Source organism: Myotis yumanensis, unplaced genomic scaffold (assembly GCF_028538775.1).
Source record: "Myotis yumanensis isolate MYYU_CA2020_CCGP unplaced genomic scaffold, mMyoYum1.0.hap1 SCAF_17, whole genome shotgun sequence".
In the NCBI taxonomy this organism is placed as follows: Eukaryota; Metazoa; Chordata; class Mammalia; order Chiroptera; family Vespertilionidae; genus Myotis; species Myotis yumanensis.
In genome coordinates, this window is record NW_027223768.1 from 911,168 (window position 1) to 933,885 (window position 22,718).

General features: G+C 56.1%; 3 protein-coding genes across 7 annotated transcripts in view; 2 read left to right on the forward strand and 1 right to left on the reverse strand.

The window, feature by feature from the left end:
• The window catches only part of RIPOR2 (RHO family interacting cell polarization regulator 2), a 56,803-nt gene extending 47,690 nt beyond the window's left edge, over positions 1 to 9,113 (forward strand). For all 3 annotated transcript variants that reach the window (XM_070397563.1, XM_070397564.1, XM_070397565.1), the window contains 8 exons: positions 376 to 544; positions 1,205 to 1,340; positions 2,701 to 2,862; positions 3,647 to 3,805; positions 4,276 to 4,478; positions 5,295 to 5,378; positions 6,214 to 6,304; positions 7,523 to 9,113. In XM_070397563.1, coding sequence (XP_070253664.1) covers positions 376 to 544; positions 1,205 to 1,340; positions 2,701 to 2,862; positions 3,647 to 3,805; positions 4,276 to 4,478; positions 5,295 to 5,378; positions 6,214 to 6,304; positions 7,523 to 7,623 — 1,105 coding nt within the window. In that variant the 3' untranslated portion in view covers positions 7,624 to 9,113. The remainder of the gene's footprint in view (positions 1 to 375; positions 545 to 1,204; positions 1,341 to 2,700; positions 2,863 to 3,646; positions 3,806 to 4,275; positions 4,479 to 5,294; positions 5,379 to 6,213; positions 6,305 to 7,522) is intronic.
• A 187-nt stretch (positions 9,114 to 9,300) lies between these two features.
• Positions 9,301 to 11,824, forward strand: ARMH2 (armadillo like helical domain containing 2). 2 transcript variants are annotated; one of them, XM_070396129.1, is made up of 3 exons: positions 9,301 to 9,528; positions 9,865 to 9,963; positions 11,326 to 11,824. In XM_070396129.1, the coding sequence occupies exons 1-3, from the start codon at positions 9,327 to 9,329 to the stop codon at positions 11,748 to 11,750; spliced, it is 726 nt and encodes a 241-aa protein (XP_070252230.1). In that variant the 5' UTR covers positions 9,301 to 9,326; the 3' UTR covers positions 11,751 to 11,824. The 2 variants fall into 2 exon arrangements, with proteins under 2 accessions (XP_070252230.1, XP_070252231.1); XM_070396130.1 differs by having other exon boundaries at positions 9,301 to 9,963.
• A 1,371-nt stretch (positions 11,825 to 13,195) lies between these two features.
• Positions 13,196 to 21,872, reverse strand: GMNN (geminin DNA replication inhibitor). Of its 2 annotated transcripts, none has more exons than XM_070395833.1 (7): positions 21,718 to 21,872; positions 19,635 to 19,692; positions 17,528 to 17,600; positions 16,284 to 16,434; positions 14,846 to 14,928; positions 14,462 to 14,572; positions 13,196 to 13,578 (listed from the first exon to the last, which is right to left on the reverse strand). In XM_070395833.1, exons 2-7 carry the CDS (start codon positions 19,646 to 19,648, stop codon positions 13,468 to 13,470), a joined length of 543 nt encoding a protein of 180 aa, XP_070251934.1. In that variant the 5' UTR covers positions 19,649 to 19,692; positions 21,718 to 21,872; the 3' UTR covers positions 13,196 to 13,467. The 2 variants fall into 2 exon arrangements, with proteins under 2 accessions (XP_070251934.1, XP_070251933.1); XM_070395832.1 differs by having other exon boundaries at positions 17,528 to 17,605.
• Between the last annotated feature and the right edge of the window lie 846 nt (positions 21,873 to 22,718).

The window sequence follows — 22,718 nt, forward strand, 5'->3', positions numbered from 1 at the left end:
GCTCGAGCCCTGGCCGGTTTTCTCAGTGGATAGAGCATCGACCTGCAAACCCAAGGGTCCCGGGTTCGATTCTGGTCAAGGGCACGTCCCTCGGTTGCAGGCTCCTCCCGTGCCCTGGTTGGGGCCGTGCAGGAGGCAACCAATCGATGAGTTTCTCTCACATTAGTGTTTCTCTCTGTCTTTCCCTCTTTCTTCCACTCTCCCTAAAAATCAATGGAAAAATATCCCCGGGTGAGGATTAGAAAAAGAAGAAAAAAGGCAGCTCGGGTTTTCCAGGCCGTGGGTAGGAGCCCTCGGGGACCTGAGGGGAGTTGACCTGTGGTTTCCACACGGAAAGAAATGGCTCCCCTGTCGCTCACCTTCCTGCTCCAACAGCTACAGGTCAGTTCACCCGGAGGCCAGGGCGCACCTCAGCGAGGCGCTGACGGAAGACACGGGCGTGGGCACCAGCGTGGCTGGCAGCCCCCTCCCGCTGACCACGGGGAGCGAGAGCCTGGACATCGCCATCGTCAGGCACCTCCAGCAGTGCACCCAGCTCGTGCAGGTACGGCCGGACGGCGCGGTTAGGCCCAGGCGGTTCGTGCACCAGAGAGCGAGCGCTGCTGCTTCTTTTTTAAAAATATATATTTTTTTATTGATTTCAGAGAGGAGGGGAGAGGGAGAGAGAGAGAGAGAAACATCACCGATGAGAGACAGTCCCCACACTGGGGATGGAGCCCACAACCCGGGTCTGTGCCCTGACAGGGGATCAAACCCTGACCTCCCGGTTCATAGGCGGATGTTCAGCCACAGAGCCACGCCGCCGGGCGAGATAGCTTGGTTATAATTATGACTATTAGACACCTTGCTGCTAATTTCAGCTTGAAAACAAGGAAATAGATCCAGGCTGAGAAAAACCACCACGCTTATAAAATGCATCTTTTGGGGCGTACACACCACGTGCAGCCTGAATGCGCCCTCCACGTGGAGGGGGCTCACTGATTTCCAGTGGCCTCACCGCTCCCCTGAGAGAGTTCCAGAATGTGTGTGGGCGGGGCCAGCGAGAAGCCACGGGAGCCTGTCTGGTTTCAGCACTGAACCCAGGAGCATCATCGCCCGGGACAGGGCGCCACGGAGTCGGCCACGTCCCCAGCGGGCGCCGGACGCGCGGTCGGGAGGGGCGCTGGGCCCCACGCCTGAGACAATGCTCTTGTTTTCTCCTCAGCAAATTGTCTTCTCCAGCAAGACCCCCTTCGTGGCGAGAAATCTCCTGGAGAAGCTTTCCGGGCAAATCCGCGTGATGGAGAAACTCGCCGCCCTCAGTGACGAGCACATAGGGAACATCGGTTCCGTCCTGGAAGGTGAGGCCCTGCCTGGGAGTCCACGCTGACCCCCCTCGGCCCCTCCCCCCTCTTCACCCCTCCTCCGCTGTGGCTGGACAGGCAGCAGCAGAGCACTCAGAGCAGGGGCTGCCCCACAGCTGTGGGGTCTCACTAGCGCCCCCTTCAGCTTCAGAGTCAGAGTGCACCCTGCTTCTGCACCCGGCTTCTGCTGGGGCCTCCTTCATAGGCAGGCACTAGGGTGCAGGCACGGGTGTGCAGACAGACACAGGTGTGCAGACATGGGTGTGCAGACAGACACAGGTGTGCAGACCCAGGTGTGCAGACAGACACAGGTGTGCAGACATGGGTGTGCAGACACGGGTGTGCAGACAGACACAGGTGTGCAGACATGGGTGTGCAGACAGACACAGGTGTGCAGACCCAGGTGTGCAGACAGACACAGGTGTGCAGACATGGGTGTGCAGACACGGGTGTGCAGACAGACACAGGTGTGCAGACAGACACAGGTGTGCAGACATGGGTGTGCAGACACGGGTGTGCAGACAGACACAGGTGTGCAGACAGCACCGTGTCACCCCTGGCGTGGTTCCCCGTGGGAATGTGAGATGCGGATTGTCCTCACACTGAATTGGCTGAGACAGCCCCACTGTGGCCCAGGGTCAAATGCAAGATGCCCCCAAACCTACAGGGAGCCAAACCTTAGGGAGAATCTAAGGCCTTCGTGAGGGTCCCTGGGTCACAGTTTTAGGTGGGGAACTTGACCCGGGAAAGATGCCTTAGAACGTGTGTGGTCTCTCTCTCTCTCTCTCTCTCTCTCTCTCTCTCTCTCTCTCTCTCTCTCTCTCACACACATACACACACACGGAATGTATTTTTTTCCATTGATTTTTAGAGAGAGTGGGAGGGGGGGGAGGGCGGGAAGGGGAGGGTGGTGAGAGGACTGGGTTTCTATCCCCGAAAGCAAAGGGCTCTGCTTCCTGCCGGCTGCAGGGGCCCCTCAGCAGGACGGCTGTGTCGTGTGGCCATCAGCCGACGAGCCGTCTTTAGGGAATAGTAATAACAGGCCGGTGGTGGCCCGGCCGGCGTGGCTCTGTGGTGAGCGTGGACCTAGGAACCAGGAGGTCAGGGTTCGATTCCAGTCAGGGCACAGGCCTGGGTTGTGGGCTCATCCCCAGTAGACGGCGTGCAGGAGGCAGCCGATCCATGGTTCTCTCTCATCACTGATGTTCCCATCTCTCTCCCTCTCCCTTCCTCTCTGAAATCAATAAAAATATATTTTAAAAAATAATTTTTTAAAAAGTGGGTGGTGGCCAAGCCTACCCCCCCACCCCCCGCCCCGTCCCTCGCCTGGCCTCACGGCGTCCTTCCTTCCTTCCAGCCATCCCCGAGTTCCACCAGCAGCCGTCCCTGCTGTCCTTCTGGACCGAGTGCTGCGGCCCGGCGGGCGTGTACCACAGCTCGGCCGACCGGGTGGTCCAGCAGCTGGAGGCCAGCTTCGCTGGCGCCGTCAACGCAGACTACCCGGGCCTGGCAGACCCAGGTGGGCACCGTGGGGGGCGGTCTGTCCCAGGGTCCCCACTCCTCCGCCCGCCGCCACCCTGGACACCAGGCCTCCCTCAGTGAGACCTAAGAAGCCAGACGGAACGCGCGCTGACTCAGAACAGCGCAGGGACCCGGGGAAGCCCTGCCTCCCCATGTCGCTGGGTGGGCACCTCCCAACCCCGATGTCGGCGGGTGTGGCGACCCCTTGGGAAAACGGGCCGTTCTACCCACACTCAGTAAACCCCTCCCCTGGGAGCCAGCACCCCGCTCAGGAAGAGATCAAGAGAAATACACGCTCACAAAGGAGGGGCGTGCACACGGAGTTCGCAGCAGCTCAAATGCCCCTGAATCAGAGCCCAGATGCTGTCATCTGTCCGCACCCTCGGGGGCTGGGAGGCGATTTTAAGAAGAATGAGTTTTGGGTACAGGCTCCGTTTTGCATGAATCTCGGCTCTTTTGATGAGTAAAAAGGAGTCAGCTCCTAACGTGCTCACCGCGTCATCCATTGCAGTGAAGTTGGGGCGCAGGCTGCGCTGACTTGTAGGCGGGGAAGGGGCTCACGGTGACCTCGTGGGGCACAGCTGTGACCTGTACTGTGATCTAAATGGCCCTTGGGCAGGTGTGTAGACGGCACCGGTGGCCCGCTGTGCCTGGGGTTAGTCCGCTGGCGGACTTCGCTCTGTCCTGCTCCACAGTGAGAAAACGAGTGAGTGAATGGATGAATGAATGAATGAATGAATGAGTCTCCTAATGGCTGCCTCGTGTCTTCTCTTCCTCAATAGTGTTTCGGACGCTGGTGGCCCAGATCCTGGACCGGCCGGAGCCCCTGCTGCCCCCCAGCCTGGCCTCCGAGGTGGTCACCGTCTTCCAGTTTCACGGCTACTTCTCCGGCCCCGGGGTTGGCGGCCTGGAGGGCCACGTGCGCCAGCTGGCAGGACAAGGTGGGCAGCTCCGGGTCGTGGGTGGTGGAGGGACACGGAGTGGCCTTCTTTTTTATGTTATTGCTTTCAGAGAGGGAGGGAGAGGGAGAGAGGCAGAAACTGCAATGATGAGAGAGTCATGGATCGGCTGCCACGCTGGGGATGGAGCCCATAACCAGGGCCTGTGCCCTGAGCGGGAATCCAACCCTGACCTCCCGGTTCACAAGTCAACGCTCAACCACTGAGCCCGCCGGCCAGACTACTGTGTATTTTTTCATTTGCCGGTTTAGTTCATCCGACAGTTAATTCCGTGGCCATTATGGGCTGGAGACCACACCCGCTCTCCTCCCAAGCGCCTCATTGGCCTTGACACAGCACTGATGGGCCCTGTCCTCGGAGCAGAAGCCCCTCTGTCACGCACTGGTCTGCCAGGACGGCTGCCGCCGGTTACGCCTGCTCGCTGAGCGCCTTCCTCTGCGTTTCCTCCCCAGTCTCCATGGTGCGGAGCCTGCAGTCGCTGCGGGACGAGAAGCTGCGCCAGGCGGTCAGCGGCCTGGCCCCCAGCAGCCTCCCAGCCCAGCAGGAGGTGCTCCGGACCCTGGCTCTGCTCTTAACCGGGGCCGACCGCGGCGTCAGCCAGGCCGTGAGGCTGTACCTGGAGGCGGCCGCCGGGAACCAGCCTTTCAGGGAGAAGGTAGGCTGCGGAGCCCTGGCCGAGCCCCACGCTGCTCCTCCTGTCACCTGCTGTGACTGTTGCGCCCTTTCCTTCTATAGGAAGAATGTGTATCGTCTTTAAAAGTTTTCGTTACTGATTTCAGAGAGGAAGGGAGAGGGAGAGCGAGAGAAACATCAATGATGAGAGAGAATCATGGATACATTCTCCTATACACCCCACAACCCAGGCACGTGCCCTGACCAGGAATCGAACCGTGACCTCCTGGTTCATAGGTCGGCGCTCAACCACTGAGCCACGGGTCAGGCAAGAATTTGTATCTTGGACGGAGGCTCAGTTGGTTGGAGCATCATCCTGTACACCCAAAGGTTTCGGGTTTGACTCCCAGTTGGAGTGCGTATAGGAGGCAACCAATCGATGCTTCTCTCTCTCTCTCCCTTCCTCCCTCTCCCTCCGTCCCCTGCCCCTCTCCCTCTCCCTCCCCTCCTCTCTCAAAGCATAAGCATCCCCTCTGGTGAGCGCCCTGTAGGTTTCCTGTGAAATAGCACGGTTCCTTCTAACTAGCCCGAGCGCCTCTGCGGGGCCCCACGTCCCCCGAAAGCTGGGCTCATGGCCGTGCATCTTCCAGCTTCATCCTCCCAGAGCCGCTGGCCCGGCCCGGCATACGGGATCCACATAGTGGACAGGAAATGTAAAACGACAGCTCCTTTAGCAGCATGAGTTTTCATGGGCTTCTGGCTCGGAAGGCAAGGCAGGGCGAGTGGTTTAGCGGTGGTCCGTGTCAGGCAGTGACGGAGAGGACCCTAAAACCAGGTGCTCACTGCCCCCTCCCGCCAGGCCCTGCTCTACTACTGCGAGGCCCTGACCGCCCGCGACCTGCAGCTGCAGAAGGCGGCGTGCCTGGCTCTGCAGAGCCTGCAGGTGAGGCCCGCGGGACTGAGCCCTGAGCAGGGACAGCTTCCTGCGTGTGTGTGTGTGTGTGTGTGTGTGTGTGTCTCTGTGGTGCAGGACTGAGCTGTGTGTGCGTGTACGTGTGTGTGCATGTGCATGTGCATTGCGCGCGCGTATGAAGGCCCGTTAGCTGCATTGCTGGTCTCCTCTGCCCTGTTTGTTGCTTGGGGTCCTTTTTTCTCTTCTTGCAACATAACAAAATGTGACGTTTCAGACCCTCCTGCTCAGTCCTGGAAAAGTGTCTCTGATCCCCGAAGAGAGAGGCTGTGATGACGCACTAATGGGCGTTGTGTCCAAAACACCAGCAGGGCCCTGTGCGCTGTGCGCAGCACTGCACCTCAGGGTGCCCGTGGGTCCAGCCGCCCCGTGACGGCTCTCCAAGGGCAGCTTGGCCTTCACCAGTCGGGGTGGGGGGGCTCCTGGGAGCCACACGGGATGAAAAGCACTGACTCCCCAGCGCCAACGGGCTCACCTTCCAGTCACCAAGATGTAGTCACAAACAGCGAGACTGGTCAGTCTGAGGGGAGGACGAGAGGGCAGCCCAGCCACCCTCCACTGCGGTCCCCGTGCTCGTAAGACAATTCAAATGTCTATGAATAATATAAACAATAAACCACAATAAAATACAACGGAGCCCTCAGGGCTCCTGCCGCTGGGGACCTGGCTCCGACCGGGAGTTCACCCCGCCCGTGGGGTGGCGCCCAGGAGCCGGGACCCAGCTCCCCACACGCAGCTGGGGGGCCCGGGTAGGACAGCCCAGCCGCGGACAAATATCAGCTCACGCTGTGCGCGGCCCTCCCCGCAGGCCACGGAGAGCATCAAGATGCTGGTGACCCTGTGCCAGTCGGACGCGGAGGAGCTCAGAAACGTGGCCTCCGAAACCCTCCTGTCCCTGGGTGAGTGTGTGCACGGGGCTGCGTGCTTTTGGGTCTTCACAGAGCTGTCGGGGGAGGTTCCCTGTGCACCGTGTAGCAAGTCCCCCCATGGCTGCCTGCTCACACACACGCTCACACACACGCTCACACACACGTTCACAATATTCACACACACACTGTCACACACACACACGCACACACTCTCACAATACACTCACACACATGTACACACACATGCACACTCACACTCACAATATGCACACATATACTCACACACAATGCACGTGCACACACGCGTACACACATGTACACACACATACATGTACACACACACACACACACACACTCATACACACCCAGCATGAGGGCCCCTCAGTCTCTATGTCTCTCCGGCTCCTGTCCTGACCCCCTGGATGTGGAGGGAGAGGGCTGGGAGCCTTCGGGATGGCTCCTCAGTCTGGGCAGGATTTCGGATTAAGAACCTGGAAGTCACACCATAGTGGCAGGAGCTGGGGTCAGGGCTCCTGCCTCCTGCAGGCCCCTCACTGGGGACTGAGCCCGCAACCCAGGCCTGTGCCCTGCCCGGGAATTGAACCCTGACCTCCTGGTTCAGAGGTCGACGCTCAGCCACTGAGCTCGCCGGCCAGGCCTTCACAATAAAGGCCAGGTCGAGCACAGCTGACTCTGTCCTTCTTAGTCTCGGTGTTAAGTGGACGGAAGCTTCTCGCCCTCACTTTCCCACTTGCTGGTAACATTTTTAAATGAAAAATGGAACAAAATAGTCAAGTAACTGACACGCGTTGGCCGTTCGGGGCACGCCTGCTGACAGCCTGAGCCCGTGGTGGGCGGCGGGCTCGTCACCACGTTGACACGGTCACTGGGCTGGCGTTTGGAAGCCGAGTGTGACTCTATGAAGGACCGTGTAGGCGCCAGCACAGACGTGTAGCAGTAGAAGCCGTGTGGACGTGGCAGGCTCCAGGGGCCGGGACCCGCCACGTGGAGGCCGCGCCCGCCTGCAGCAGATTCCCCGGGCATTGCGGGAATAAACCTGCTTAGTGTCCTCACGGATGGCACGTGCCCCCAGACCTCTCGCCTCCCACCTGCCCGCTTCCCGGCTCTGGCCTCCCCTCCGAAGAGAGAAACAGTACCATTCACAAGAGAGGTGACTTTTCCTACCTGACGTGGTGACAGCGGGAGCGTTGAGCTGACGCTGGTACCGTTTCTCGTGTTCCCATCCAGGGGAAGACGGGCGGCTGGCCTACGAGCAGCTGGACAAGTTCCCCCGGGACTGCGCCCACGTCGGAGGCCGTCACGGGACCGAGGTGGCCACGGCCTTTTAATGACCCAACAGCTGTCGTCACAGATGGCCCCGCGGTCCTGGAGGCGCCGCGATGTCGCCGGGAACCTCCCGCGGTGTAGACAGAACTCGATCGGGTCCCGGCGCCCAGCGCGAGCTGTGCCCGCTACGAGAGGGCTGTGTGCAGCGTACGAGGTCAGTCACAGCGCCGACCACGGGCAGCGCCGAGTCAACAGAGCCCGCCGTCCCTGACACGTGCGGGATTTCCAAACAGCCATCTTCGTACCTTTCCAGAAGTTCTATGAGCTCGGGGCCGTCCTGTGAGACGCGGGTAAATGTGCAGCTTGCAGTCCCCTCCGTCCGTCGTGTCCTCGGGGTTGAGGGTCCCCACCCCCCACCCCCACCAGCCACCTAACTTTACCTTCAGTGAAAAGCACAAAAAGAACTGCTCCCAATAAAAGTTTGCCTGCGGGATGGTAGGCCCCGCACTGTAAGAGCGCAATGTTGTTACACGTCACGTGTCACTGCGCCGCCTGTTCCTCTTCCAGGAGCAGACGGCCTTAGGAGATCACCCCCCTACTCCTTAAACACAAAGGCACGCATTGCGTCCGCTTTTATTTGTGAACAAACAAGAGCCATTTTTTTATGATCTTTTTCTATAGAGGTACTTGGCCGCTAAGACCAATCCAAACCCAAAGCCATGGCTTCAGAAAAGCTGGGCGCTCCCTGAGGCGCGAGCGCACGCAAGGTGGAGGGACATTGAAAAGGGGTCCCTGCTTCCGTGACAGCCCCAGGAGGTCAGGATGAAGGCTGCCCCCTGGGGTGGTGACTGCCCCCTGCTGGGACCCCTTGGCCAAATAGAACAGCAGCCGCCCTCACCGCTCCCACCAGGGCAGCAAACCCAGTCGCTAAAGTCCACGCCCGCTCAGGAGCTCCTGGTACATAACGGGGCTCCCTCCTAGGCGTATACGGGGCGGGATATGCCAAGTTATCTAATAGGTGTGAGTGTTGCTTGAACTGTACTCCAGATGTGTTTGTATAAAATGCCAGTGAGGTGTCATTTTAAATATCCACACGTCAGCAGACCTTTACAGCAGCTCTTAGTTCAACTTGAACGGTGTCTGCCGGGTTTCCCGGCAAAGAGTCCTTGGGACTGTGAAGTTACAGTGTGTATATATATATCTATTTGTATATTTATAAATATTATATATATGCCTATGTCCTTCCTTTGAAAAGTTCCTTGTACAGTCTATAGTTAGGATAGCCTGCATAAGCTGCAGTCCCTGTGAAATGGTGGAGAGAATTTTTTTTTTATATAGAAAACTCAAATCCCAAATGTTACCAAGTGTTTTGTTGGTTGTGGTGTGTGTTTTTTAAAAGAATTTTGAATATTGCATGAGCAACGGACTCCAGGTCTTTTGTATTCACATCTGCATTTTGTTTTGGTTGAGGGGGTGCGTTGTTTTGTGGCATTTGTATCCGTCACTGTTCCCATCCTGGACGTTCAAATAAAAAATATTTTTGAATCTCTGGTCTCAGGCCCAGAGTCCACTGTATTTTTTCACATGCCCTCGCGAGTCGGTACATACACACGACACCTCGTTCCCCACTGGAATTTGTTCTGATCTTGACATTCCTTCATCCATAATTAGGGATAGTAATATTTGCTTCTTGGATATTTTCTTTTAAATATATGTTTATTGATTTCAGGGAGGAAGGGAATGGGAGTGAGAGATAGAAACATCAATGATGAGAATCATGGATCGGCTGCCTCCTGCACGCCCCCCGCTGGGGATCGAGCCTGCAACCTGGGCCTGTGCCCCGGCCGGGAATCCAACTGTGAACTCGTGGTTCACAGGCCAACATGCCGCCACGGAGCCACGCCGGCCAGCACTCCTTGGGCATTTTATGAAGCTACTTGGAGAAAAAGACTCTGAGCTCCTGGAGGGTAAGAAGCATCATCCTTCATCTGTGTTCTCAGCCCAAACCCCAGGCAGCACCCTCTGCTCCCCAGCCCGTGTTGTCCAGGAGACTGTTGCTAGGTGATGCGTTCCAGAGTTCTGAACTATTGTGGCCGCTGGCGCGCAGTGGACCGGGAGCCCCCGGCCTGTCCACACAATGGCCACGGCCCATGTTCCTTCTGTGCAGTACGAGTGTCCGGTTTATCAGTATGTTGTGCGGCTGGGCCAGTGCCTCCGGAGGTTCTGGAATGTCCATATTATGGGCTTCTTCATTGAGGAGGAGGAAGAACATATCTCCCCAAGCCAGATTTTTTTTCATAAAGGAAAAATCGTGGCACTTGGCCAGACGCTGAGGAACAAATCCCTGGCCATCGAGGAGCGGGCCCAGGCCGCCTACAGGATCGGGCTGCTGGCCTTCACAGGTACGACCCTCCAGGGCTGCCGTCCCTGTTTCACACCCCGTTTGCTGGTTACAACACTAAGGGTCTTCACGGGGCTCGTCTTAAAACCCCAGCAACACTTCCTTTGCCTAAATTATCAGTTTTCTGTCTTTGTACCACCAAAGACATTACTGATTCTTTTCTCCTTAAGGATCTGGTTTTTTGGTTAATTTATTTGGTACAAAGGATTCTTTTTTAAAAATGTATTTTTATTGATTTCAGAGGGGAAGGGAGAGAGAGAGAGAGAGAGAGAGAGAGAGAGAGAGAAACATCAATGATGAAAATCATGGATCGGCTGCCTCCTGCACACCCGCCTCTGGGGATCAAGCCTGCAACCCAGGCATGTGCCCCGACTGGGAATGGAACTGTGACCTTCTGGTTCATAGGTCACTGCTCAACCACTGAGCCACGCCGGCTGGGCTCAGCTAAAACTTTAACATTGACGAGAACGTTCTTGGGATGTAAGAGAAATGTAAGTCAGGTGGGAAGTCCAGGCTGGAATCCGGCCAGCGATGAGGCTGCTCCTCGCGCCTCACCTCTAACAAGCTCCCCCGGCGCCTTCTGGCTCCTCCCTTCTCAGCGTTTGAGATTGGAATGAGGAAGAGCTGGGGGTCAGGAGGAGGACCAGGTGGTGCAGGACCAGGTGGGGTCAGGGGGCAGAGCCAGGACAAGCTTGGATGGCCTCGCTGGTCCCAGGCCTGCAAGAGCTGGGCTGGGAGGGGGTTGGAACGGGAGGGAAGGGCAGAGCGGCGGGCGGCTAGCTTGTGAGAAACCTCTCTGACCACCAGCCCCGGCTTTGCAGCTCAGCTTTCTGGGGTTCTCGTTGCTGCTCTACTGCTCTCCTGTTTTTTCTTTTTTAATCTTCACCGGAGGACATTTTTCCATTGGTTTTTAGAGAGAGTGGAAGGGAGAGAGGAGACACAGAGAGAAACATCGATGGGTTGCCTTCGCACATGCTCCAACCAGGGCTAGGATTGAGCCTGCAACCTGGGTACATGCCCTTGACTGGACTCGAACCCGGGACCCTTCAGCCCCTAGGCCTACGCTCTTTCCGCTGAGCCAAACCGGCTGGGGCAAACGCTCTGGTGATTTTTCAAGTACAGAAGACGGAGAAGCAGGAAGGAGACCACAGGGAGATGCCCGAGAACCAAGGCCTCCTGGGTGCCTGAGGACGGGCACCTCGGCAGGCAGGGACCTCCCAGGGCCCAAGTTCCCGAGCACACACGTTCCCAGGCCCGAGCGTCCGTATGTGGCAACAAGAACAGGCACAGCTGAGCCGCCCCGCCCGTCCCTGGCCACCAGGCCTGCCGAGTGCTCCTGGGAACCCAGGTGCTTGTCTTCCAGGAGGACCCACGGCGGCGAAGTTCGCGGCCGAGCACATGAAAGAAGTGGCGCACTTGCTGCAGAGCGCCCAGGCAGCGCCCGAGGCGAGGATCCTGCTGCTCCAGAGCGTGGCCTGCTGGTGCTACTTGAACCCCATCACCCAGAGGAGGGCCAAGTTCCTGCAGCTCATCCCCATTCTCATGGCGATTTTTGGGAACGCCCCTGAGTCCAGCAAGACGGACGTCAACAACACCCTCCAGGTGAAGTTCTGGGCGTGCTACACCCTGTCCGTCATGACCTGCAACAACCTGTCCTACGTGGAGGAGCTGAGGGAGCACTCCAAGTTCAAGTACCAACTGCAGGCGCTGGCGCAGAAGGACTGGGCGGGCTGGCCCGAGAACTTCGCCGAGGTGCTCTACTTCCTCATCGGTTTCCACAGGCACTGACGCCTCTCCCTCCGGGCCCGGCCGTCGGCACCGCCGGAGGGCCCTGGAACACAGAAATAAATGATCAAAGCTCATACGTCCCTCCCTGGCGTCTTTTTTTAGGTGGTTGGAAACTCCCATTGAGCCCTAGCAGGTTTGGCTCAGTGGATAGAGCGCCAGCCTGCAGACTGAAGGGTCCTGGGGTTCGATTCTCGGTCAGGGCACATGCCCGGGTTGTGGGCTCAATCCCCAGTACGGGGCGTACAGGAGGCAGATGATCCATGAATCTCTCATCATTGATGTCTCTCTCTGAAATCAGTAAGAATATATTTTAAAATGACCTCCTGCAGATGAAGGTAATAAAATGGGAATTTTGGGAAGATGCCAGGGGCATTGGTGAGATTCATGGGGTGTTAGATACTAAGCCAGGGCACCCAGAAAAGCCAAACCCACCACGATGCTGGACACGGGTGCCCCTCCCCTTCGGTCTCCGCCAGCCCCGTGTCCTGGCTGAGGTGGTTCTCTGGCTGCCAGAACATGAGCTTCTGGCGCATCAGACGGCCCTGCTTGCGACATTTGGTAGCTAATTGAAAACTAGATTCATCATCTGAAGGAAAGTCTTCCAAATTCTCTCGATCGACTCAGTTTCCAGGCGACAAAGACCTTGCCTAAGTGACCCTTTGATGCACGACATGGCTCCGTTGCCCCTTACAGACGCCGTGCGCCTCAGAGAACACGCTGTCCCAAGGCCGTGTACTCGGCACACCATGCTCCCATGTCCTTGTCTTCCTGAAGAACGGACTTATGGGAAACTCCTCATTCATTTCACCTGGCTCTGACTTCTTATGCTTCCATATTGTATGTTTTTTAAAAAATACCTATGTTTTTATTGATTTTTTAGCGGAAGGGAGATAGAGATGGAAACATTCATGAGAAACACTGATCAGCTGCCTCCTGCACGCCCCACTCTGGGGATTGAGCCTGCAACCCGGGCATGTGCCCTGACCCAGAATCCAACCGTGACCTCCTGGTTCATAGGTTGACGCTCAATCCGAGACACACTGACCAAGCCTATACGTATGCTCTGTGCTGTATCTAATGTAACTCGAATAGTTTCAGAACCCTCAGCTATTCCTGCATCTCGTCACTGGGCGTGCACCTGGTCACCATCCCCATCGGCGGGACAGACGCACAAGCTCCTGACACCACCTCCTCTCGGCCTTTACCAAAACCCTCAGGAGGAGCGGGGGTCGGGGGACCTGGAAATAAACAGTCCGACCCTGAGCCGGGGGGGCAACCAGCTGGGGAGTCAAACCTCAACCATTTCCTCTTTAGGGGGACAAATTCATTTTCTCCTCGTTTCCTCCCAGACAACAGAGGGGTAGAGAGAAAATGATATAAAACCAGAGAAATGGACAAATTTTACTCCTTGGACTTCGTTTTTCCAAGAAACACATATGCTCACTAGGAAACGAAGTTTATTTATCATGTACACAAGTTGTGTCTGACATCTGAGAAAACATTATTTACATAAAACACCATAGATTAAAACACACAGTATTTGTATTTTAACACGATAGGGTGGGTCCCAGGGCCCAAACAGGACGTCTGCATCACAGCTATTTGCTCTGCCACCAAGAACAGTCTGGCGGTACCTGGGGCACGTCTTTTCTGAGTCTCTGCGCAGCTCACACGCCGGGCCGGGCGTCCGTGGAGGAAGACACGGCTGCCCTGGCCCTCACGCCCGCGCCGGGGCCTCCGCCTCAGGATCCTCGCCCGCCGCCTCCTCAGAATCAGATCCCTCGCTGTCCGGCGATTCGAAGCTCTCCAGAGCGTCTCCTTTCAGCCGCTTTTAAAGAATGAGCCAAGTGTTTATTATAAAAACTTTAAAACCCAAGCCCATGATCTGACTGCGGTACGTGACCCTCGGTGTTGTAACGAGGTCGTTGCAGACTGTCTCAGCTGAACGCACTCACAACCCAGGCCTGTCCGTCTCCCCCGCGCTGGATCACGCCGCAGCCAAGTCACGTGGCTGACGGACCTGCTCCCCCTAAGGCACTGGCTCTTCAATGAGCGAGCCCTCCTCTAAGGCAGGGAGGCCGGCCCGCGCCCCCAGCCCGCTGGGGACCACGCTCCGCAGCCAAGGCGGCCACGACAGCATCGCCAGGTGAGAACCTCAATGTTAACGTCTTGTCACGGCCCAAACATGCAAGCAATTCAGTACAAAAAGGGTTTCATTTGGAAATCTCCCATCCCATCAGCAAGATGCCTTTTTGTAAACAACATTAAGTTTTAAAATTTAGGTTTTAGGCTAAGCCTGGTAACGGAACAGTCACGAGGTCAATCCTTACAAACAGGCTACTTCCCAATTTTAAACCAAGTCAGAGGAGCCCCACCCTTCCCGGTGCACAGGAGCAGCTCTATGAACACAGGAAGGTCGCACTGGCACGAACGTTAAATGTAAACTGGCTAAGACGCGTCGGCTGTGAAAGAGAAGACTTTTCCCTACTTCCTCAGCAGAGACACCTCTCAGCGTCCATCTTCTGTAACTCGTTCTCATAACAACCTAGAGCAGGGCCGGCGACCCCGCTTTACGGCTGAGGACAGCGAAGACCCCACAGCACCAATTCGCTGCTTACTCACCACCTTCACGTCCCGGGTGGGGAGCTAGGGCCCCGGAGTCCAAGTCCAGAGCCCACAGGGTCCTCGCGCTCGGCGTGGCGGACACTCACCTCCAGGACCTCCGCCATGTACTGCACGTGCTCCGCCACCGCCGCCAGCTCCCGGTTCTCCCTCTGCAGGCGGGCGATCTCACTGGCCTTCTGCTCGATCTCCTTGTGGAGCTGTGGTGTGTGTGGGGCAGCTCAGCGTTCGCCTCCCGCCGCACACCCCCCGGCCTCCCACATGCCCGTCGCTGACACATCTGCACGGTCCCAGCGGGGGCCATCGCTGGCGCCCACCGCTTAGGCTTCTTTGGGTCAAATAATTCTAACAGCCGCCTCATTGAACTTTTCTTAGGCCCAAATGAAAGCCCGTTCACACTGCTCCAGCCAAGTTCGCTAAGCAGTGAGGGGAATATTAAAATGCAAACGGCACCAGTTCTCCTCAGCGCTCACCTTCTCGTTTTCCTTCAGCGCTTCATAGAGAGCCTTCCGCCGCTGCTCCGCCACTTCCTTCCAGTACTGGGAGGACGGGTTTTCTAAAAAACCAATGTTTTACATGAAACTCTGAAAGCCACTCCTGTTCCGGCTGCGGTGACATCCCCCGCACCCTCCTTTCTATTTAAAAAGCAATTTGCAGTCTTACTCAGGACCGCCCACATCACCTGGCCATACCCCTTTCCTAAACCTGAAGTTAGAAACCAAGTCAACTTTGTTCCATTTTATTTCCCGACATTTTAGGGATTCTGACACATCCCACTGAGGGTCTGTAGAGAGCTGTGTGCTCAGGTGACATCGACTGACATTTGTCATCTATGTGGTGACATTAGTAATATGGCACAGTCGTTTCTGTATGTGACTGTAGTGTTTTTGCCACCAAATCTTAGCCAAGTCAGTATGAGTGTCACAAGCCCTACGGATCACCCACAACAGTACTGGAGAGAGAGCTGCTGTGCTTCTCTGCAGCCACCGTTTCCTGACTTGTCTGATAAAACCCTACAGCCTACTATCCCTTTCCTTGCTGTCCTCCCGGCAACTCAGAATGAGCCCAACGGACTCCATGACCTTGAGTAAGTCAATTAACTTCTCTAAGTCTCCCATTTTTCATCAATAACAACATCAATGACCTTCCATGATGCTTAAAAACCATTGCCAGCTTCCTCTTACGGTGCCGCCTGCCATTCCATTAAACACTTGCATTTAGCCCTGTCCGGTCTGGCTCAGTGGATAGAGCATCGACCGCGGACTCAAGTGTCCCAGGTTCGATTCCGGTCAAGGGCATGTACCTTGGTTGTGGGCACATCTCCAATGAGGGGTGTGCAGGAGGCAACTGATCGATGTTTCTCTCTCATCGATGTTTCTAACTCTCCATCCCTCTCCCTTCCTCTCTGTGAAAAATCAATAAAATATATTAAACACACACACACACACACACACACACACACACACACAAAAAACACTTGCATTTATTCCTGGCCCAGCGGCTCCCGTCCTCACTCCCTTGACTTCCGCCAGGCTCCTGCAGGCTCCCTCCCTACTTCATGTTCTCCCGGCACATTCACATTCCTTTCTTCAAACTCAGTCTCTAGACACTTTTTCTCCCCAAAAAGACTACTTCTGTCTTGGCAATCCCATATCCAGTTGTCATGTTAATCGCTATCCTTCCCTTTAATATTCCATCCATAACTGGATCTTACAAAACAGTAAGACTTGTCCACGTTTGGTGTTGGTATGTTTATAACCAAAAGGAATGTGAGGGTACCGGAGCATCACAGTGAACTAGCAGTGTGCCCCGCCCAGGGGCCGTGGGCAGAGTCCCCAACAGCAGGAGGTAACAGTGACCTGTACTCCAAGGACAGTGTCTACGATAAGGGCTCTCACACTTGCCTCCTACCTGCAGCCATGAGGTCCAGTGCCTCCTGGGTAACTCCTCCAAGCTCCTTGCTCTCCCCGTGCTCCGGGACAGCAGGGACTCCAGAGCCGGAAGTCTTAGTCGCCGACTGGTCACTGCGATGCTTCGGTTTGAACGAGCCTTTAACAACCAGCTGCCGTGGAAATCCACACGTCAATCTCATTTGTTTTTCTCTAATAAGCAAGAAAGCTGGGTGCCCCTGGGAACCAGCGCAGGCCCGGCTTCTGAAGGTGTGTTTAGAAGGAAGAATCACCAGGGTAAGCCATGCACTGCTAGAGTCCAGAGCAGCGGTTCTCAACCTGTGGGTCGCGACCCCTTTGGCGGTCCAATGACCCTTTTACAGGCGTCGCCTAAGACCATCCTGCATATCAGATATTTACATGACGATTCATAACAGTAGCAACATTACAGTTATGAAGTAGCAACGAAAATAATTTTATGGTTGGGTCACAACATGAGGAACTGTATTTAAAGGGCCAGAAGGTTGAGAACCACTGGTCCAGAGAAAAGCGGGAAAAGCAGGGAGGAGGAAGAGCCACTGGCGACAGAAGAAATTAAGGATTTTAAAAGAAAGAAACAAGTCAAAGATAATATAGAACCAAAATATAAATATGTAGAAATTTTTGAAGAATATGAAAATTGTTAAGAAATTTTTTGAAAGCTCAGTGGTCTTATTATTTATGTGTTAAAAATGGAGCCGCATCTGTTTGTGTCTTTCTGACATCTTTGGATCTTCTTTAAAAAATCATACAGTTTAAAACTCCCCCAAAATGTAAAGGTCTGTTTTGGGAATTTTATTTGCAGCAACTGTTTAGAATTAGAGCTGGATCTAAGGCTAAACTGAAATTATTTTTATTGTTTAAATAATTCAGTTCCATAGAAAGGCAGTATTTTTTACCTGCAAAAGTCTAGACACTTTCAACAATGATTTCATCATTTACATACAGAAGTAAATGAAGGATCCATCATTTTATTCTCAAAATAGGCGGCATTCCCCCTGTAGCTGACGTGTTCTATCATCTCAGTTCTACCAGTATTATACCAGCATCCTATTCATACCAACGTCAAACTTCCTCAATTGATCAGTTAAAACAAAAGCCACTTCTGTGGGGAGTACACAATTGTTATTCTTAAACTCCTGCCCAATTTCAATGACTTGGGTATTTCTAACCAAGGAAACCTTGCAAATGGTTTTCATGCACAGGTTCTGGCCCCGTAACACATACCTCGTTCTCTCTGCCCACGAGGGGCCCGGCTGTGGACGGCTGGATCATCTTCAGGGTCCTCCTCGGGACAGGACTGCTCTAGAGTCAAGAGAATTCGTTATGGGCCCTGAGGGCGGCAGGGACTGTGGCTGCCTTAGCCTCCTACACTCACCAAAAAGGAACACAGACTGGACGGGCAGAAACAGGGTCAGAGCTGTGAGTCCGCGAACCCGAGTTTGTTCCTGTGTTATCATTACTGAGTACTGAACTATTTTCTATATGAACAGCGGTAAACCTCCGTTGGCCCCACCCTAAATCTGGTCCGCTAGGTAATTTTGCAATGCTAGGTATGAACAAGACATCGGCTTATCCAACTAGTAAACTTATTTCCCTAAAATTATAATAAAGTTTGAAGAAATTCTAAGAATGCATCATATCACCCAAACTTAACACATTTATGGTAGAAACCCAGAAAACAGGTAAATTGGGGAAAAAAGAGTAATTGTTCACACTTCTCCCCCTAATCGATAGGATTTGTCTCAGGCTTCCTTGGGATCATGACTGTCCCCGAACATGCCCACGTGTTCACCAGAGGAACAGAGTGTAAGAACATCCCTCGCACACAGCCACAGGCATGTAACAGGGCCCTGACCTGCCGGTGGGAGCAGTTCGCTTGGAGCCCGTCCATCAGGAGACAGCTGAACTGTCAGTGCCTGGGGCACTGTAATTACTGCAAAAGGCCCAGCAGTTGTTTGGGGGAAACATGGCCTTCCTGGTAATATGTAAATACCTTCCCGTACATTTCCTGATCCGAGAGCTCTCTCCAGTTTTGCAAAAAATCATTAGTTATTCTGCCACCGCGGGACAGCAAACAATGGTGGTACTCAAACAAGGTCAGCGGAGGACACCGGAGCAGCGTGAGAACGGGCGCACTCCAGGCGCGAGCTCACCTTTCCCACGGTCAAGTTTCCCTGCTGATTATCTCCCCATTGAACTGAAGAACCAATGCCAGCAACGGTGAGAACAAACACCACCCCAACATTTCAGATATAATTTAGATCAGCCCAGTCTCCAAATACTAGGAGAAACAAACAACTCCGGAACCTGCACAGCAGGAGGGCTTATTTAAGTGCTTGCTACTAACAATGACCAAAAAGCCACAATTTACTGTCGCACAAAAAGGCAATTCCCAAGACTTAACTTTCATAACGTAAGCTCTATAGCATCTTATCGTTTCCTTTATACGGATTATGCATTCGAATGACAGACTCATTACAGCCAAAAAGGTTCTTATATATTATGGGTCTTAGTCTTTTTAGAGAACAACTTGAGATTCTGTGAACTTCTTTTAAAAAATCTTTTTTATTGATTTCAGAGAGGAAAGGAGAGGGAGAGACAGAAACATCAACGATGAGAGAGAATCACTGATCGGCTGCCTCCTGCACGCCCCCTACCGGGGATCCAGCCCACAACCTGGGCCTGTGCCCTTGACTGGAATCCGACCTGGGACCCTTCAGTCCACAGGCCGATGTTCTATCCACTGAGCCACACCAGCCAGGGCTCTGTAAACCTCTTTAAAAACACACACACCCACAAGAGCACACACACAAAATTTTGCATATAATTAGCAAGGAATCTATAGTAGAATGAAGCAATAATAAGCATCCTGTTTACAAAAAATCCTAAGGAATCTAATGAAAGCTACAGAACTAAACAAGTTCAGCAAGGTTGCGGAATTCAAGATCAAGGCACAAAAAATCAATAGTATTTCTCTATGGGAACAATGAGTACATGAAAATTCACCTAAGGAAACAACTCCATCTACAACAACATTAAAAATAAAATATTTAGGGGAAAAACAACGAAAGGCGTGTAAAACTCAATACTCGGAAAACTACAATGCACTGCTGAAAGAAACTAAAGACTTAACTGAACGGGAAGATCAGAAAATTTAATATTCAACCATAATTAATTCTTTAATGGTTCTCTACTGTTACTTTTCCTCTGGCCAAAAACTTAGCAATTTAAGATTTATGGAAACAACAGCCAGGTTAAACTTGGCTAAATTATGTCAAAACACTTCCACGCACTTGCTCTCCACCCAGACGCCAGCGATCCCGTCACATACCTGCACGCGCCCATGGGTGCCTTCCTGCTTCTGCTTCATGTTGGGGTTCATTGTGCACCTGGGGAAGGACAAGCAGTCACCAACCGCAGAGGGAGGCCGCGGGGCGGGGCCTGCGCCTCCCCTGGGGCTGGGGGAGGGTCTTTTCTCAGCCCTGCCAGTGACCCCTGACATCTGTATTTTATATAAACACACCCAATAATTCTGGTTGGAAAAAGCTTGTTGCAAAAGGAAAAATATAAATGCACAGTCTAAGCAAATGTACAAAACATGCCGGTGTCCTGGCTGAGGGGCGGGGGGTGTCCTGGCTGAGGGGTGGGGGGTGTCCTTGCTGAGGGACGGGGGGTGTCCTGGCTGAGGGGCAGGGGGGTGTCCTGGCTGAGGGGCGGGGGGTGTCCTGGCTGAGGGGCGGGGGGTGTCCTGGCTGAGGGGCAGGGGGTGTCCTGGCTGAGGGAAGGGGGGTGTCCTGGCTGAGGGGCAGGGGGTGTCCTGGCTGAGGGAAGGGGGGTGTCCTGGCTGAGGGACGGGGGGTGTCCTGGCTGAGGGGCAGGGGGGTGTCCTGGCTGAGGGGCAGGGGGGGTCCTGGCTGAGGAACAGGGGGTGTCCTGGCTGAGGGACAGGGGGTGTCCTGGCTGAGGGTCGGGGGGTGTCCTGGCTGAGGAATAGGGGGTGTCCTGGCTGAGGGACGGGGGGTGTCCTGGCTGAGGAACAGGGGGTGTCCTGGCTGAGGGACGGGGGGTGTCCTTGCTGAGGGACGGGGGGTGTCCTGGCTGAGGGACGGGGGGTGTCCTGGCTGAGGGTCGGGAGGTGTCCTGGCTGAGGGTCGGGGGGTGTCCTTGCTGAGGGACGGGGGGGTCCTGGCTGAGGGTCGGGGGGTGTCCTTGCTGAGGGACGGGGGGGTGTCCTTGCTGAGGGGCGGGGGGTGTCCTTGCTGAGGGACGGGGGGGTGTCCTTGCTGAGGGACGGGGGGGTCCTGGCTGAGGGTCGGGGGGTGTCCTGGCTGAGGGGCAGGGGGTGTCCTGGCTGAGGGGCGGGGAAAGATCTGCGAAAGGCCACCAGGGAAGGCGCAGCAGATCCGGGGTGCGCCCGCCTCCGTGCTGGAGAACAGCACCCCAACCTCGCCCTTTCCCAGGCGGACGGGCTGTGATGAGCTCAGCAGTAACCCGGGAGCGGCTTAACGCCCTCCGCGGAGAGGACGCCCTCACATGGTGGGACGTTTCTGCACCATCAGGAGCTGAGACGCGGGTAAGGACGGAGGCTAAGCCCCCACTGGGCCGGACTGACCCACGTTTGGCCGCAGGCACGGGTCTGGGGACCGTCTGCCGAGTCGTGGCCATGCCTCTACTCCGTCCGGGGCGCCCACACTGGGACTGTATGACCCATCGCCCTGGGACCCCGCCGTCATCCAGGGAGTCACCAACGTCGTTTAGGAAAATAAGTAAGTGATCGGAACGGAACTGAAAATACGGGAAAACGCGCGTGCATGGCCTGAGGGGAGCCGGTCCAGCTTCGGGGATGCGATGGAGCTGGACGGCTGCGAGGTACCATGTGCCTTCGTCCGCGTCGCATTACAAATGCTGACAGCCACCGCTCCGCGAAGGTCAGCCCTGCACCTGCGCGGGGCACCGCGGTCTGCAGCCGGGCGCCCTGCACTCGCGCTCCAGTTCTTTTCAACCGAGGACACCAGCCCGGGCCTGGCTCCAAATGACAGGCTGACGCTCCGGGGAACCGGGGAACCGGTGTCACCAGCGCCAGTGCCGCTGCTTAACGAGGGGCCAGGATTCAGCGACCTTCCCCTCGAGCCGGGGTGCGGACCCCACGCCCCTCGGCCGGATCACCGCCAGTCCCTGGTCCCGGGGGCGGACATCCCACTTCCCCACCAGCCAGCCAGGCGCGGGGCAGAATCAGGCGCCTCGCCGGCCACCCCGCCTCCCCACCCCGACCAGCAGGGGGCGCAGCGCTCCAACCGCGCGCGCCAGCCAATAGGGAGCGCGGACAGGGAGCGCGCCAAAATCGGCCCAGCCAATGGGGCGGCCCGGCGGCTCACCGACTGCCCTGCCCCGTCCCCGTTCCAACACTCACTTACCGCGACCCTGCGGAGTCAGGGAGGGACGATGCCGGCGGGCGGGCAGCCCCCGCGGAGACCTCCTGCCACCGCTCACTCGTTGGAGGGAACTAACTGTTCGGTCCTGGCCGCGCTGCGCCGCCCAGACCCCGTCCCGCTGCGCCGGCCCCACCTCCGCCCCGCGACTGACGCGCGCTGCTCCAAAAGCTCCCCAACTCCGCCCCGACGGCCACGTGACCTGGCCGAGGGGTGTGGCTTCCCGAATCCGGCCAATCGCCGCCCGCCTTGGCCCCGCCCCTGCCTGCGCCTGCGCGACGGTCGCTGCGTAGTCCCGCGTCCTGACCTCCGACCCCGCTCGCAGCGGGGAGAACCGCTTCCACCGCCGCCAGCACCGGAGGATGGCGAGCTGCACGTGCAGCGCACGACTCCTCTTGGTCTGGGCGGCCCGGCCCCGCGGCTCCCGAATGTGGGCAGAGCCTTCACATTCGGGATTTTTGCATTTTGACCCTTCGGGTTCAGGAGGCGCTCGGGTCCCACGTGGGTTCCCGCTGCCCTGCAACTCGGGGCGAGGAGACCTCCGCCCCGCGCGCGGCCAGCTTTTCCTATTGCCCACCCCCCCAAGTCCTCACATCGTGGTCTTTGTGGGCGCGGTGCCCGGGCCCGCCTGCTGCAGGTGCCGCCGAAGCTGCGTCCCGCCTCTCAACCCGTCTTGTCCTCAGAGCGAGGGAAGGGCTCCCTCCGCGCGGCACCGCCCTGAGCCGGGCTCTCCGGTCGGTGCCGGCGACCCTGGCGCCCACGGCCGCCTCCCTCCCCGCCCCTCCCCGGACCTCTGACGGCTGGAAATGCGCCAAGCACCGCCGGATGGCGCTGTTTGAGGGGACGGTGGCACATGAAGTCTAAATCCGTAAAGGACTCAGCCCCCGCGCTGGAAACCACCAGGAGACTTGGTTTTCGGAGTGAGAATGGTGGCAAGGACAGGCACGTGTCCCCTGACTTTAAAACACCCGCGGCCTCTGGCTCAC